The sequence below is a fragment of the Terrapene carolina genome, unplaced genomic scaffold (genome assembly GCF_002925995.2).
Source record: "Terrapene carolina triunguis isolate 2854851 unplaced genomic scaffold, T_m_triunguis-2.0 Scaffold113, whole genome shotgun sequence".
Lineage (NCBI taxonomy): Eukaryota > Metazoa > Chordata > Testudines > Emydidae > Terrapene > Terrapene triunguis.
This window is the reverse complement of record NW_020664464.1, coordinates 13,153,471-13,171,636: the sequence shown is the minus strand read 5'-3', so window position 1 is coordinate 13,171,636 and position 18,166 is coordinate 13,153,471. Positions and strand designations below refer to the sequence as shown.

Sequence of the window (18,166 nt, the reverse complement as noted above, 5' to 3'; positions counted from 1 at the left end):
ACAGTGAAAGGACTTGAGAAGCCCTATGTGTCCATTGGATGGAAACATGACAGTGCTGTCAATATTCTTCAGGCATTGCAATAGCCTTGTGATCCTGCAGGACCCAGTCTTTCCCTTATAGTGTATTATGAATTGAGGATCTTTGATACATCACAAAAACCAGGCATTTGTGGTACTAATCACAGTATGTTGCCTTTAACTTTCTTGTCTCATACTTTCTTGAAGAGATTTCACTAGCTGAACACATTGATTTAAAAAAAGTAATACACATTCCCTACATTTTCCTGTTCTTTACAATCAAGAAGCTTGATGTTAACAAGAAGACAGGTGATATAAAGTAGAATCTAGAAAATTTGTCTTCTTTCATCCTCTTCAGAAAGTCAGAAATCAAGCAACTTTTGAATGGCATAAGAGCTTGAAGATGGGGTGCTCAAACTGAAAATTTTAGCTCTTCAAATTCTTGAGCGAACTATCAGTGCTGCCCTCAGCATGCTACAAAATCATGGATATCAGCAAAGCATCGAAAGAGATGTAAATAAATTACCCTCAGAGGATCAACCTCCTTCTGAGATAATAGAAGATCACTTCAATGAAAATGGTGTCTTATACTACCAATATGGATGAAGAGGCAACACCTTTACATTTACTGAGAAAGGAGAAGATATGAATAGCTGATACTTGCAAAAATGATATTCTAGACCAGACAGGACCACTGCAGGGTATATATCCTGATCACAAACTTAGTATTGCAGCAGGAGCTGGTACTGCAAAAAACTTTTTAAATAGAGAATGACCCTTCCCTGTCTTATAAATCATCCTCTTTGGCTGCACAGAGAATTACATTGTAGGAGGAGCACTGCTGGGGTTGAAGTCTTTGGGGAATACATGTTGGGATTCAAACCTTGGAAAAATACCTGGAAAAAAGCAGAATGTCAAATTTAAGGAGCCGATCTGTGTCCTACTAACAAACAGGGATGAAGAACTGCAGTTTCTGTGATTGCCTTAATAGCAAATGTCAAGTTTTCACACTTTAGGCAGAGTATAGTGGAAGGATCCTGTTAAAATCATTAAGATCAGAATAACATTTTGAAATCACGTATTTCCCGGGTTTGCGATTTTTATTTATTTAAGCAAGGGATGATTTTTGGTTTCTTTGGACGAACTTCTTTTCCTTAATTCTGTGTGAAAATGTCCATAATACCTTGAGATTTTAACTACACTTGTTACTATGGAGTAGCAGCAAAACATTAATGTTAACCACAAACCAAATGGCATCTGTGTTAAAAATAAAGAGAGAGATTCAGAAATATTATTAGAAAAGCCTTTGTTTGGTTGCTTCTATTTTTTTTTTAAACATAAAGAAACATCTACCACTGTAATAAGATAATGTCTGCTCATTTCCTTGGTTGGCAGTCACCAACCCAGAGTAGTATTTTAAAGTCACACATTTGCACGTGGTCCATGCTCTGGTCTTTAAATAGTTAAATTATTTAAACAGAACATTGCTAGTTTACTGTTCTGTGCAGACTTTTCTTACACATGTTTGGAAGGAAACATCTGTTTATAAAACCAAACAAAAATCTAAAATGCCAGGCTAGGTAAGATACTCTCTGCTTCGGCATGTGGAAAGTTAGTGGGGTGGGTAAAAGTAAATGCCTTGCTTGGCTCTGAGACAAAACAAATGAATCACCATTTAGAGATTTCCCCTCCCCCCCCCCCCCCCAATTTTTTTTGGTAGGCAAAAAGTAAAATCCCATCATGCACGACCATCAGACATGCATGCCTGGATATTTGCACTCTATATTGTCTCATCTGTGCCTTATAATCATGCTCAATGATCAGAAATCAAAAGCAAAGCAAAACTCTTAGGTCAAGCCAAACTTGAACCACCTGAAGATTTGGTCAGTCATGGGACTGGGAGAGAGAGGAGGTGCTATCTGCATCTCTGTTAGAACCAGGAGGATCTTCCCATACTTCTCCCTGCTTTAGAACCTATGTCACAGTCACTATTCTTCATCTTTTGATTCTCACAATATGCCAGTCTGTCAACCAAAGGAGCTGCTATTGATCATAAGGCATTCATCTCCCTGGTGGGGCTGAGTGCTCTTCTTTCCCCACAAGCCCAGATTCTTTCAGCCTGCAGGGCAAGAGACTAGGGGGAAACTCAGGCCTTGGCTACACTTGCAGCTGTACAGCGCTGTGAGGTAAACCTGTCTTCGTACAGCTGAGTAGGGAAAAGCGCTGCAGTCTGTCTACACTGACAGCTGCCAGCGCAGTGGCGTGGCCACACTTGCAACATATGCAGCTGTGTTGGGAGCGGTGCATTATGGGCAGCTATCCCAGCATTCATGTGGCTGCAACATGCTTTTCAAAACGGGGTGGGGGTGGGATGGAGTGTGACAGGGAGTGTGGGGGGAGAGAGAGTGCTTTTTGGAGCGTGTCAGCACTCTATTTTGCAAGTTCCGAACTCCCGGCCCCCCTGCTCATTCATTCAAGCAAACAGCAAACTGTTAGTTTCTTCTCTGTGGTACGAGCTTTGAAATCGGCACTTCCGCATTCCTGCAGCCGGTTACAACAATGGAGAGGATTGGCCATTTGACAAGGTGATCAGTACAGCGCTGCAGGTTGTTTCCTGGTACACATTCACAGGGGAGAGTCGTAGCCACTCCGCTGTATCTCTTATGCTTCTCGGGGAGGTGGAGTACCTGCAGCGGTGTACCCAGGGAGATACAGCGCTGTAAGTGCCCTGCCAGTGTGGACGGGGAGTGAGTTACAGCGCTGGGGGAGGCTTTACAGCACTGTAACTCGCAAGTGTAGCCAAGGCCTCAGCCCTGGAATAAGCAGGCACAATTCCCATTAACTTAAATTAAAGCTGCACTTTGTTAGTCCCACACTGAATTTAGTCACATCCAAGTCTCCCACATGGCAGCGCAGGCCACCAAATCCAGAAAATAGGGATCAGCTTGCTGACAATTGTAGGAAAATTTCTTAGGCAGCAGAATGGCACCCCCAAAATACCATCTAACCTTCCGGTTCTTATTTCAGCACGGTGATTTAACTGGCCTCGTTATCTGTTAAGGGGGAACACATTGCTGGAATTCCATGCAAACATCAGACCATAAAAAATATGTTATCACATTTCATTGTTTTTCAAACCATTTCTGGTAGGAACAGAAAAACATTGGGAAGGGTTCATTATTATCTGCATACTTTAACACATTAGGGCAGTATAACATATGCACCCCATCCTGCACACCATACGCACATACATTTCTTATTAGGCTTCTTGAATTTTAATACTATATAAATGAGAGCTCATATGGTGTGTAAAAAGCAACAACATATGGTGTGTGTGAGAGAGAAACGCGGACCCTCTTCACAATGGACTCAGAAGTTGAGTTGTATATTTGAAGTTTGTAGCAAGTGAGATGGCAGAAATGCTGGTACTGAGGAACATGGTAACACCCTGTGTGCTGTTTACATATGGCAGTCACCGTTCATGCCACAAATATTTCCAGAACTATTCTTAAAAGAACTGCTTGATGTTTAAAAATATTATTCCATTTTTCAGCCAATACAGTTTGTGATAAAGAATTGAGTGACAACAGTTGTAGATACTTATTCGTACTCCCTATTTTTACAAAGATGGGATATTTGTAAATGGAGAGCTAGATCCTCCAAACACAAGTTCAGGTGAAGAGCACTTAATCATGCAAGTAGTTCTATTTTGCCACAGAATTCCAGTTTGTTTAAATTAGTTTTGTGTTTGCAAGCAGATCTTACTCCGTAGCGATCTACCTGTACCTTTTTGATGCATAATACCCTGAAATCAGTAGAATGACTCATGTGAGTTAGGACTAATTGTATGAGTGTCTGTAAGACTGGATCCAAAGTAAATCAAAATGTGAAAATATTTTAAAAGCGAATATAAAGCTGATTTGTCATAATGCAATCTTTTAAATTTACTGAATAGAAGAATAGACTTAGATTATTATGGGGCCACAGACAGACAGATGGAGCAAATTGAGGAGTTTTCCAAGTATGTGATCATTACCTATATAAGTAGCCCAGTTCTCACTTACAGTTGTCTCAGTTGGAAGTAATTCCACTAAGAATCTAGCCCAGTATCTCCCTGCTGTATCTTAGGCTTGGTCTACACTTACCCCCCAAGTCGAAGTAAGGTACGCAAATTCAGCTACGTGAATAACGTAGCTGAATTCGACATACCTTACTTCAAACTTACCGCGGTTCAGACGCGGTCCACACGCGGCAGGCAGGCTCCCCGTCGACTCCGCGGTACTCCTCTCGTTGAGCTGGAGTACCGCAGTCGACGGCGAGCACTTCCTGGAAGTTCGATTTCCAGCCGCCGAACTAGCGGCTAAGTATAGACCAGCCCTTATTTCCTTCAAAAGATCACCAAAGTTAGAGATAAAGATGTAGAGTAGTTTCTTCTTAAAATATTCCCAATTTTACCTAAAATAAGCATATGAGGTTACCTCTATTTGTAGTATCCACTTGTACTCCTCTCTACTAATTGTAAGTAAGGCTACGTTTATGTCATGGAGGTCACTGAATCCAGAGATCTCCGTGACATTTTCTGCTATAGCCCCTGGGTCTGTGGGACTCGAGCTGGCAGCCAGCGGGGCCCGGCAAGGTTTCAACGACAGTTGACAGCTGCCTCAGGGGGCCCTACTCAGGATTCCAGCGACCAGGGACAGCCTCACGGGGGCGGGGGGGGAAGGGGGAAGAGAACCCTGAAGCTCCCAGCCACCACGGTGGTGGGGAAAACCATGGAGTCGCATGTTTGCAGCAGCAAAAGTCAGACAGGTCACGGCTTCTGTGAATATTTGTTTATTGCCCATGACCTGTCTGTGACTTTTGCTAAAAATAACCATGACAAAATCTTAGCCTTAATTATAAGGAAGACTCTGAATACTGCAAATACTATGGCTATCTACCCGTAACACTGACTATTATCTAAGGTAATCGGTAAGATTTTAAGGGTCACCACTGTATTACAGCATGTTATCCGGTCCATCATTCTGCTGGTTCCCCAGAGTGCATGAATAACTAACACAAAAGACAAATGGCTGCTAGCAGACTATATTTTTGACAACTTTTGATAGAGAGACTATGTAATTTGATGAATTACTTGGTGATTCATCATAATATGATAAAGTAAGCACACACAACCATACCCTACATCTCACCTATAATTGTATAACAATGCACCACATTCTTTTTTGTTAAAATTGTTTGGCCAAAAAAAAAAAAGTAGACCCAATCAGCTATTGTTTAAGAATGTATTACAAACACTAATTTACAACAGACCATTTTAAATTGAGACAAATTATCACGTATATTTTACAGAGCATGGAGATGCCTGCATTGTAGTGACATTAAATATTCTCTCTGTGTTTCTTTAGGTCTCTCTTTCCTTGCACACTGATGTTTCTTCTGACACAGTACTGTTGGTTAAGATTAAGGATTCAAGGAGAAGAACTGGGATTTTTTAAATGTTAATGCATTCATTGGATTGTGCAGTCTGAGAAGTAGCTGAAGCATCAAGTACTTATTGTTTCCTCCTATAATTTACCATTTAGATACTTTATACACTGTCAATAAATGCAGGATTGCAGTACATCAGAGACAGAGTTAAACCATTTGGATTTTTAATGGACTCACTGTGCAGCGAAACTCTATTTACCTTTTAGTAATGCTGTCAGGATAGCTAAATCAATGTCCTGGTGTCCTTCCGATCCCATGCGAAATACTGTAATCTGCAATTTAGAAGACAATGCCACTGTCAGAAACTTGTTCAGTTTTCGCTCACCTAGAAATTAAATCAGTGCAGCAACATTTGATCCCAAAAGACCACAATGGCTGCAAAGTGATTATCTAGCCATAGTCATAGAGTAGTAAGTATATTAGATGGCATTAACACGAATAGGATTTCTGTGCCATATAATTCACCACAGTAAATGGCATTAATGACCATACAACAGAACCTAGCCAGAATCTTTTGAGCGAGAGCTACAGGGCCAAAATTAAGGAGGAAATTATATCCTTCTGTTAAAATTAGATTTAATGGGTCAAAATTATTACTGCACTGGAGTTAATCAGGGATGAATTTGGTGCAGTAGGTTTATAAGCGGAGGACAGATTGATGGAGAATGACCCTTGATGTTTACCATTCAAACCACAACCCTACTCAGCACCATGATTTCAGACTGCAACAAATTAGTTACATATAATCAGATTACACATTCTTTTAGATCAATTAAGTCCTAGTTAAGACTTGGGTTAAACATTTACAAATGCAAACTCTCTTGCTCTTTCCTTGCATGAAGAGTAAAACTCTCGCTCCCTACCACCCTTCACACCCCCCTCCCACTTGTGATAAGAGCAGCAACAAGCACTCCAGCTTGTGTGCCAGTTATCTACTAACACATTAGATATCATAGCATCCGTTTTATGTCAACTTTTTCCAATTCCCTGTAGCAATTGATATTGGGTACTTCCTCCAAAAAGCTGTTCACTTGTCATCACTCAGTTCCCTTGAAGGGTACCATATTGTGTTGCTCCACTGAGCCAAACTAAATCTCTCAACTTCTCCCTTTCTCCCCTACCTACACTGGCAATTGAATGACAAAACTTTTGTTTTTCAGAGGTGTTAACCCTCCCCCCCCAAGACAAAAGTTTTGCCTCATTGTCCGCAGAAGCACTCTCCTGCTGACTATGCAAATGCTGCTCCTTGGGGGTGGAAGTTTTTTGTCAGCAGGAGAGCCAACAAACCGTGGCTACACTGTGTGCCTTTTAGCAGCATGGCTGTAGTGACACAGCCATGTCGCTAAAAGCGGTGTAGTGTAGACATAGCCTCAGTGTCACCTTGTCTCCCTGTTAGAGCTCACTGACAACTCATCCCCTGTTTAGTGTCCCAAATAAACAGTCCAAATTTAACTGTGGGCTCTTGATATTTGCGATAATTGATTCTGAAATCTCTTATGCGTCTGTGTAGCTCTAGGTTTAGTGACTACAATGTGAAAGCTTGTGATGTAAATTTGCCTCTTAATTCTAGTAGGTGACTATTGCTCTTATATAAAGAGAGGAGTTAAAATAGGGCTATATTGTGGGCAAACACTGTGAAAGCTTCCTCAAGCAGTTCTGTCTATGCATCTCACCTGTGTTATTCCAGTCCTGAACCCCAAACTACCTTTGCCAAATTGACAACAATTATGTCCTTTGATGGGTGTCTTAAGAAGTGTTTAAATTCAGCTCTGTCCTTGCTAACTGAGCATTTGTTTTAAAGTGGCCAAAGGATAATGTTTAAATAGTTGCGACTCTGACGGAATTAAATGCCAGAAAGCTGGGCTACTATGTGTAGAGTCCTCATTACAGAACCAAGACTTTTTTTAACCAATGCCAGCAGTTTGTCGTCATCAAACCAGGTGGAATCAGATTTAATTTTTCCTGAGGTGGTAATTATAGGTTTGAGGAAAAAAGCTTTTGGTTTGGAGAGCATTTTATACATCTATATTCAACAATAGATCAGCAATATGTGAAAAACTGTCAGTAGCACAGATAACTTTTGTACCCTGCTGCAGTGTGATTTCTGTTGGGCTGCTGTAATTCTTAGGCTGTTTAATTAAAGAACAGGGCTGCATGTTCCTGTCAGCTTTTATTTGGAATACATCAGCTCTCTCTGATACAACAAAAAGGATAATGAAGCCACACAAAATAATACCTGGGAGAGACAGGGAGGCGAGAGGTAAGGGAGGCATGCCTGGGTGGGAATCAGGAGTTGCGCTAATACCCATGACTAAGGGCTGTTTCCACCTTCTCAGAGATAAAGGATAAGGGGCCAAAGATGAACTGCACTGTTTCCAGGTTTATATTTGTTTAGAGTGGCTGTGAAGAGAGGGTAATTAGTCATAAATTAGGGATTTTTACATATGCTCTGCAGGGCTATGGATTGTTTAGGTGTCCCTCAATTCCCACACTCACAGGGATGAGCATGTAGGGCCAAATCCTGAAGTCCTTATTCAGGCAAAACTCACACTGAGCCTGAGAGGTGCAAAGCCCCCATAACACACACTGAAATAAATCTGAGTTACTCTTGTCGAGCATCTTTCTGAAACAGGCCATTGACTAGGATGAGGGTTTTGGCTAAGCAAGGAGTTAGAAACAATCTCAGGATTTGGCCCATACCTTTTTGCTCCCAAAATCTTCACCGATGAATAGAATATTAGTTTCAAATATCATTAATGTCTGTCTCCTGATTGCTACTGACTATTTCCAGCTAGCCTAGTGGGGTAAATCTTCTCAGTATACTGAAAAGCAGTATCTGGATGTTATTAAAACAGCTCACTGACCACTTGGGGTGGTTAAATTTGCACTGACATTTGCAGAGTAACCCACTCTAAGTACAGATGATAAAGGTAAATGTCAGTGAAGCAAACATGGTCTTTCTAATGGTAGTCACCGTATTTCCCTCACTGGATATGCATACATGATTCTCCCATTAAGATAAAAAAGAACTGTACATCCGTGCACTGAGGTGTGTAAAGATAGCTAAACTTTTTGGGGAGTGATCAAATGCTGTTTTATTTAAGGGAACGCAAGTCACAAGCTGAACTATCGGGTTGCTACTGCAACTCTAAAATAAGAGTACTTAAATGATAGGCCTACAACAGACACTGTTCTTTGATGTTGACCTACATTTTTCTTTTCTAAAATTTTATTCCATTACTCTAGTTATTTCACCTTATGGACCACTTTAAAGAGAGCCACTGCCTCCTTGGGGTTCACATTCTTTATATATTAGTAATCATCATTTGGTTACGTCATGCAGTATATTGTTACTCTATTTTATGTTGATAAGTTAATTGCCTAGCCCCCTAAATCATATCTGTTGCATGGAACAGTCTATTGTGTATTATATATATTTAAATTATTTACCTTCTAATTGAGAACCATGAGACAGTATCTGATTGTGTTGGCCTGGATCTACTCTTTCCCATGCAGAATGGAGGAAGGTCAGCTGCCTATGCTGTACCATTCCCCTTTTCTCTGGACACTAGGGAAGGAATTCCATGAGGTCATGGTATGTGCAGAGAGGATACTGGATAGACCGAGGGAGCTAAGAGAGACACATCATTCCCCATCCTCACACTAACAGTGCTAAAGCAGAAAAGAGAATCCAGCCAGGGCTGCCCAGAGGATTCAGGGGGCCTGGGGCAAAGCAATTTTGGGGGCCCCTTCCATAAAAAAAAGTTGCAATACTATAGAATACTATATTCTCATGGGGGCCCCTGCAGGGCCCGGGGCCTGGGGCAAATTGCCCCACTTGTCCCCCTCTGGGCGGCCCTGAATCCAGCTATGCCTGTATTAGCTCTTCAGTGGCAGCCACACCCAGGTGAAACCCTCATATTTTAAGCTCTTTGGGGCAGGAAGCTTGATTTCTCATTTGTCTAGCACACATTTAGCACTATGGAAATAATTCTCCAAATTATATTGTGGAGAATTTGCTTTTTTAAACTGTTCTGTGATTTTGCCTCTGCTCTGCTGGACATTTCTAGAAATGGAACCCCTGGTACAGATGCCAAATAAACTTCCTTTTTTTGATTCATTTATTAAGGTTATAATTTTTGCACATCATTTGTAAACTGTTTGCAGGAAAGTTCTTTCTTTTCTTCCCCCACTGGTATATTGGCTGACAAATACAGGGGACAAAAGTGGTGGCGTATTCTTTAAAAGACCTGTAAAATGTTATTAAAGAGCAACTGAACTTAAAGGTCATTTGAAGAGTACACACTTTCCCATGATACTGCTGTGGCTTTTGCTTGTTTTGCATGACCAGTCTAATGGAGACCTGTCAATTAACCTGTGAAGAGTTAACCATCTGACAACTTTCCTGGTGCTGACCAAAACTCTTAGGCAGTCGGGGAATTCCCCTGTACATTTCAAAATGTTTACCAGTTCCTCAGAAATGGTGCTAGCAAAGTCTTAGGGTAAAATTATCAAAAGTGCTTAAAGTGATTTAGGAGTCTTAGGGTACGTCTATACTTACCCGCTGGTTCGGCGGCAAGCAATCGATCTTCTGGGATCGATTTATCACGTCTTGTCTAGACGCGATAAATCAATCCCGGAAGTGCTCGCCGTCGATGCTGGTAATCCTGCTCCGCGAGAGGAGTAGGCGGAGTCGACGGGGGAGCCTGCCTGCCGCATGTGGACCTGCGGTAAGTACCTTTAAGTTCGAACTAAGATACTTCGACTTCAGCTATGTTATTCACGTAGCTGAAGTTGCGTATCTTAGTTCGAACTGGGGGCTTAGTGTGGACCAGCCCTCTGTATCATTCCCTTTCAATGGGGCTTAGGCTTATGATGATTTTACCCTTTGCCTTTTCTTTTTTAAAGCCTACCACAGAACTACAGAAAGCAAATAGCCTTAATTTCTGTCCTACAAGAATGAAGAGAGAACAATTGAACATCCCGAAAAACAGGAAACATACATTCTAAACCATTTACTTACAGGGCTAAACAAAATAAATATATATTAAATTATATTTCAAAGAAGTACTATGTGCCTGTACTTAAGACTGCATTATTTTTAATCTGTTAAGAGGAAAGAAGGGAAAGATGTATAGTATTATACAGACTGGTATTGCCATTCATCTGCTAACTGGAAAAAGCGAATTACTAGTCTAGACTCAGGATTTCACATTATGCTGACCTGGCTTGAACCTCATCTTTAAACAGTTTTCCATTCTTCCCAGTGTGGTTGAAACTGTTTTATCTACTTAATTGTTTCTTTTGGCCCTGAAAAATCATGTTCTTTTTCTGGTAGAAAGAGGGGGGAAAAAATCTCCATTTTTCCTCTAGACTGAGCCACATTATTTTTATTTGTAGCTGGCTCTTTGAATCTGTTAACTTGAGTTCTTTTTAAGAAAAAATGATTTTTACTGTCTTTTGTTGTTGCTGCTGCCGCTTCCATCTTCTGGAAATGCTGATACTGTTTATTGACATGCCATGACTCTTCCGGGCACTAGGTTGAGGCAGGAGGCCTGCTAGAGAACAAGTGCAAGTTACAATCACAGCACAAACCTTTGTTAAATGAGGGACGGTTTGTTTTCGCTTTTTAAATCATTTTTTCTTGTCTTCACAAAAGCAAATAGCCCATTTGAGAAAAACGTCTTAAGAGGAGGGCTGCCCAATAATGCAGTTAGAGTTTCTGGACCAAATCCTATCTGACACCTGGAAACAGGAGCAAAGCCTCCCCATTTCCAACAATGGGGGGCACTAACATGCTGGAAAAGCAGCAGTAATGTGCACCTGGATGATTGCTGAGTCTAGCTCTATGCATAGTCCCCTTGCTGCATCCTTGTTGTTTTTCTCTGTAAAGAGCAAAACATGTATTTTCAGTCCAGATGATTTATATTTGACTTTAGTGAAGGAATAAACATCCAATCTCTATGAGAGAGAAAGCAGAGTGCCTCTCATTATGTAGGATCAACAATAATGTTCTTTAGATGAGGAAGGTGCCGGAAGGTCTCATGTGTAGCATGGAATGCAGTTCTGCAGGGCTCCTTTCACACTGCCATGGTGCAGGAGAAGGGTCGGACAATGGGACGTCATACAGTGTGGATCTGCTCGCCAACCGCCTATATGAGCTTGATGGAGACGGACACACAATAGCAGCCAGAGAATAAATGCAGTGCCAGACAGGATTCTCCCCTCTTTGCTCCCACAAAACCTGCCATGTACATGGACCAGGATTCACCCCTAAAAATATTAGGAAAAGAAAAGTCCTGCAAAGGTCCCTTTCTCCCCTAGTGTGGATTTTACTGAATGCACGTTAATGTGACCAGGATTAACCTCTAGAGACAGCTAGCTGTGTTCTAATCCTTCCGAGGAAAAAGTGCTGGGAAGTCACTGAGCCAAACCAGACTGTCACTGCAAGCACAATGATCACAGCACACTGTGATACTTGCCAGCTCCAATTACAGTCCAGCAGGGTAGTAAACTCATTTTCAGGCAAGGCAGGTAGAAACCAAGTAAAAAGGGGACAGAGAGGAAGGGGCAGGATAGAAAGCAATTAAGAAAACAAACTGCCCTGACTCCAGAATTCTTTGCCAAAGCACTCACTTAAAATCAGCACTGTTTTCTCCCTAGTGAAAACCCGTTTCTTCCTTGACCGATTCCCTTTTTCTTCCCCTTCTCTGTGTGGTTCTGCCTCATCATGGTAGGTTTTATCTAATATGATGTGCCCTATTGGTTAGCAGCCTTCACTGTGATTCTGCATTGCAATTCTGCAAAATACAGTAGGTTGTTTTGTTTTAGCTGAGGGCATCTTAGCAAATAGTGAACATTCAAAAATGATTTACATCCCCAAAAGAACGTATGCTACATCAGGAGTTAAATATACAGATTTCCCAGATTGTCTGTGTGTGTACAATACATACTTGCTGTTTTGCAGTGCCTGTGTGCAAGGCACACAGACCAGAGTTGCATAGTATGGGGACTTTTGAAAATTTGGGTGTCTAAAATATTTCAGTTTACAACAGTGTTGCTGGAATATTTTGGATTTTTACTATAGAACACTGGCAAATTACATAACAAAAAGCACTCTAAACTGATAATTTTTGTTACATATATACACAACAAATGTATGTTGTAGGGAGGGAATGTTTCGTTCACACAATTTTACTTTATGTGAAATGTCAACAAAATGGGTATTTTCTCAAGGAAAACTTGCAGATACATACAGAAAAATTTCTCATTTTTTTGATGCAAACATTTTGTTGCTCAATATAGGCACATCCTTTTTTAAGATATGCTATACCTTAGTGCTATGGTACTCAGACCTCAGTGGTTCAGGAGCTAAATTAGCAATCAGCATTACCCAAAAGAGCCACAGTAGTGTGAATTCATTGTTTCATTTACTATAATGCTATATATTCATATTTAAAGAGTATGATGGGGGAAATATTTATAAAATATTATTCTCACAGCCAAGTGACTGACCAAGTATTATTTTACCAACTACAATTGGTTAATAACACAGTAGATGCATCCCAATTGATTAATAACTTAGATTAAAAATTAAATCACACAGTGCTTGAATATCATGTGCTGCAAACAGCTGCAGGAGACACATTAATTGCTGCATAAAAGTGTCTGGACAGACTCTGTATAGCATGGAGCAGAAGCCCATAGTGGGGAAAGACAAGGGCATGCACTGTAGAGCCATGTTTATGTGGGTCCATTAGCCCCAGTACCTTGTACAATTGGCACAGAGGGAGTGCAGCCACTATTCCAGCCTAATCCCCCCCTTCCCCAGCTGCTCCATACACCACCAGAACCTGAAAGTTCATGGTTTATGTGAGTGGAGTGTATTTCACCTCTAGAGGGAGCAGAAGCAGCAGTAGTTAGGTGTAGCAGCCACAGCCCTATACCAACTTCTGCATCTCGAGTGCATGGAATGTGACTAGATTTGTTTTTAGTAAATGTTAAGAAACAAAGGTTCTTTGGGCCACCGACTCATTTAATCCCTTCCCTAACCACATCACAGTGACCCTCCTTTGGGACTTCTGGAACCTGTTGTAACTATTCCAAACATCTGTCACAGGGGTGGCTAGGGTTGCCGCCTCTGAGGGCTTGTCTACACTTACCGGAGGGTCCGGCGGCAGGCAATCGGTTTTCTGGGATCGACTTATCGCGTCTAGTGAAGACGCGATAAAATCGATCCCTGATCGCTCTGCCGTCGACTCCGGAAATCCACCGCGGCAAGAGGCGGCAGCGGAGTCGGCGGCAGTGGTCGACTTTCCCCCGTCCTCACCGCCAGGTAAGCCGACCTAAAATACGCAACTTCAGCTACGGTATTCACGTAGCTGAAGTTGCGTATCTTAGGTCGGACCCCCGCTGTAGTGTAGACCTAGCCTGAGATACAAAACACACAAATGGGACATCTGGGATGGACACCTGAGGCCATAAAACTGGACAGCTGGCAGTGTTTACTGAGCACCCTTACAGATTTCCTGGGACCGCTACCTCAAAAAAGGGACAACTTGGGCTGCTGGCAACCCTAGGAGTGGCTCAAGAACAAAGCAAAGTGCTGCCTCCCCCTAGCACCTGAGTGCATACTTCTGCTACGCCTGCGGCACCTGCCGGCATGAGGAGCTTGGGAATGAATGGGTGTCCCCGGCATGGCAGTGCAGCCTGATTTTTACAATATATATTTTAACTCTTTTTTTCGCTGATGTGGTAAATCGCAGCTACCCAATGAGGAGAGGGAAGGACTGAAATCAACTCAAATTTCTAGCTGGCATCAATTTGAAAAGAGAGGAAATGATAACATCTGAGCAGAGCGGCCGCAGCACACAGAAAAGCATTTTACTCTGTGTCTCTGGAGAGCCCAGAAGCACAGGAGCAAATTTATTCTTTACGTCTCGGATTTATGATGCCTGCTGTCAGACCTAGGGACAGCTGAGGATACAGGCTAAGCTGCAGTAGCAGTGACAAGCACAGGGCGAGCAGCTGGTAGTACTCCTTCTATAGGCTGTAATCATATTACAACATATTAAGGCACGGCAGGTTATTCGTCCTTTTGGACATTGGTCATATTTTTCCACCATCATTTTAGTATGGTTATTTGGGGAGGGGGGAAATGTACTGTGAGCCAACGTTAATTTAAAATGATGTTCCTGTTTCCTCTGTCTTTGAATATATTGCCAGTGCCTTCTCTCACCTCTCGTCAACACATGAACTGTATGTCAGTGTTGTATAGTTACATACATCTGAAAGAAAAGTCAGCACTGTTTGCAGTGGAGCAGGCAGGATTATTAATATGTTCTGAAACTCTTACGTTTCTCATGCTAGAATAGGTTCTACAGAATAGTCAAATCACTCCAGTACGTTTTAGCATTTATAATTCAGCTAATTCTGCCTGATTATTCCCCTGACACTTAGAGCAGAATCAGTTTAATTAAGCAAGCCATTTAAGGTGGTCAGCTATATACAAAGTCTGAGAATTGTGGCAATTAATAATCCTATGTAACTGGGGAAAAAACTGTCTGGGACAGAGGTACAGCTCAGATCAACATGATATGAGTGGGTGAGCAGGTGGGTGATGCTGGAGGAGACAAGATGGTGGTCAGATCAGGAGAATTCAGCAATGGAAAGAGAGTAAAGTGTTTAGAGAAAATCGGATCAAGTCAGTGGCCATTTTTGGTGAGTGAAATGATCCAGGCTTGCAGGTCAAAAGAGGAGGGGAGGCCAAGGGGCTGAGGAGCAAGGGGAGTATGTTAGAACATTAGTTGTAAAAGTTCTGAATTTACAATTCCTCCCTCTACCTGATAGCACGAGAACTCTGTGCATATTCTTCCTTGATCTGAAAGTTTTTGTGTGTCATCGGCCTGATGATGTGGAGAAAAGCAGGAGCACAAACAACAACAAAAAAGTCCTAATTCATGTATGTAGGGCAATGGTTCTTCAAAGCACAACACATATAGATCTAGTCAAAAGTCTGAAATATACAAAAGTGTGAATGTCTGTAATTGGAGGATTTTCTCTGTGGATCAACACAGTCACAGATACGTCAACAACCCTATGACTGGGGGTGTGTGAAACACTCCTACAACTACATCTTTGTTTCTGGAACTTATACTTCTGCCATCAAGCACTTCAACTGAACACATTTGTATCCAAATTTAGATCACCAAACTTTGTATTTCTCATTTTAACCCCTTCAATGCTACTAGCCTTTTGACTAGAACATATGGACAAACCAGATGGTGGTGAAAATAACACCTACAGCAATCCTTTGCACTATAGCACTTCCATGCTAGGATCTCAGAGCATTTTACCAACCTTAATGAATTAGGTCTCAATTTCTTTGTGAGGTTGTACGTAGTGTTCTCTCTCTCTCTTTTTTTTTAATAGATGAGGAAAGGTGAACGCACATGTTGAGTAACTTGCTCAAGGTCACATAGCAAAGGAGTGGCAGAGCAGAGGAACAGAATCTAGACATCCTGACTCCATCTCCTATTCTTTAAGCCGGGTTTTTATATCAACAGTTTATGAATACAAACACAAGGAATGTGCTTCCACAGAGAGCTGGGAATTTCAGAAATTGTATGAGGAGAGCTGGGGAAGTAAGGCATGTTTAGGTGAAGAGACACTAATATTCATTTAAAACTGCACAGTAATTCCTGACCTCTTTCATCACATCGACTCTGGGACAGAATGTCAAACAAATATGATCTTGTTTAATTTTTAAAATGCTAAAGGAACATCCATTATTTCTTATGCTTTAGAGAGAAGGAGTGTTCTTTAGATGCCCTGACTATATACAAAATCAAGCTTCCTTCAGAGGTTTTTCTACAAACAAAAAGTGACTTAAATAGGTTAACAGTAAAATGGGAATTGAGTGGCACAGTGAATAAAATATTGAAGCATTACCTCTTGGAAGCTAGTCTGAATTCTAAATAACAGAAATTTTGATGGGTTTAGAACAGACATATTGCAGCTTACTAACCCCAATAGAGACTAGGAGGCTACTATTCTCACACACTGTTCCACTTATTCTAGAAAAGTCAGACATTGCTTCCAGGACATGTTTGGAACAAGCCTTCTATAGAACTTATTTACAGGAGAAAGTGTGCACAGAAATTATTGCCCTGTTAGGTTGGTGCATTCTTTGGAAAGGCTTCAGAGGACAATGAAGCAACGGGCCTCTCTTCCATGGATGGAGATATTTAGGTTCAGTTGCCAAGACTTTGTTTTAGTGATGGACCATTTGTGTACTGTTTGAGATAGCTGTATCTTTTAGAACCTGAGCTCTCTATGATCTTCTTGTATGCCACCTTCTGGCAGCATATTCTTGAGTAGTTCATTTCTGTGCGGGTTATACCTGACCAAATATGTGCCTGTTGTTACCTCACCCTAGGTCTGTGGTGCACTTGCTGACCAATCTTGAACAAGAAAAATTCTTTATATGTGCCTGTAAAAACAAGTCAGCTCCACACTGGGCTTTCATTGGAAGAGTCTTGGCCCATAATGTCTCTTTCCTACACCTGTTAAAGAACTGTAAAATTGGACTGGTTTTGGAGCAGGATTTAAATATGGAAGCCATGAGCAGGACTAAGGGCTAACCAAAGAGAGATCTAGAATTGAAGTCCTGGTGCTTTAAGGGAGTAAGACTCTAAGTAAATGCCCATAGCTCCCATGCACTGCTTTGAAATTGACCCAGTCAGCAGCTGTGTCTCTGCTTTTAACTGAAACTGAAAACACTAGCTTCAGAAGCAGGGGAGGATGGAGGGTTCAGTTGTTAGGACACTATCCTGACACTTGGGAGATCCAAATTCAATTCCCTTGCTCTGCCACAGACTTCAAACTCTGCTCTTGCTTTTTAAAATATCACCAACAAACCCTTGTATTACATGGGTATGCAGATTATTTTGCATTACAAAATGTGTCTGTGTATATATTCTATATTTTGATTGATAATGATATCAGACTGGCTGAGAAGGAACATATCACCAAAAATAGTTATGAACTATTACCTTCCAAGCTGGTTAGCAGTCCTTTGAACTACTGATCAGTTAGCAATTGGAAAAGACCAGTTAATAATGATTATAATACATTTGTAGTGTTAAAATTTACATTGCACTTTCCAAACACTGGTCTCATTCCTGCAGCACACAGCATGGGAATAGACTGCTGTGTCCATGCACAGCCCTGCCTAAAGTGTTTGTACAATGCCTAGTGTAACAGGGGCCTGGTTCATGATTAGATGCTCTTGCAATACAAATAATAAGTAATAAACAATAGGGCTTTGTGCAGGTGCAGCAGTCCATCTGGGCTATAGATAAGAGATATTACCTGCCTTAAAGAGCTTATAGTCTACATAAGAAAGACAGACAAACACAGGAAAACAGATCAGGACAGAGATGGTGAAGATGAGAGGATTACTGATAAGTAGAGGAAAGGAGAAGAAGGGATTGCTTGAAGCAGTGGGTTTTCGTGAGGGAGCTGGAAGAGGTAAAGAGAAGGTGTCTGGAATAATTATTTAAGATGCCTGGGCACATATATAAACAATGATCACACCATATAAACTGGACAATGTTCCAAACCCTCCCAAATTTATTGCTTCAATAATGGGCCAGTT

General features: G+C 41.4%; 1 protein-coding gene across 5 annotated transcripts in view; it reads right to left on the bottom strand.

Moving 5' to 3' along the window:
• The window catches only part of TRPM3 (transient receptor potential cation channel subfamily M member 3), a 595,793-nt gene that overhangs the window by 73,513 nt on the left and 504,114 nt on the right, over positions 1 to 18,166 (bottom strand). For all 5 annotated transcript variants that reach the window (XM_024211010.2, XM_024211011.2, XM_024211012.2 and 2 more), the window contains exon 9: positions 5,708 to 5,780. In XM_024211010.2, coding sequence (XP_024066778.2) covers positions 5,708 to 5,780 — 73 coding nt within the window. The remainder of the gene's footprint in view (positions 1 to 5,707; positions 5,781 to 18,166) is intronic.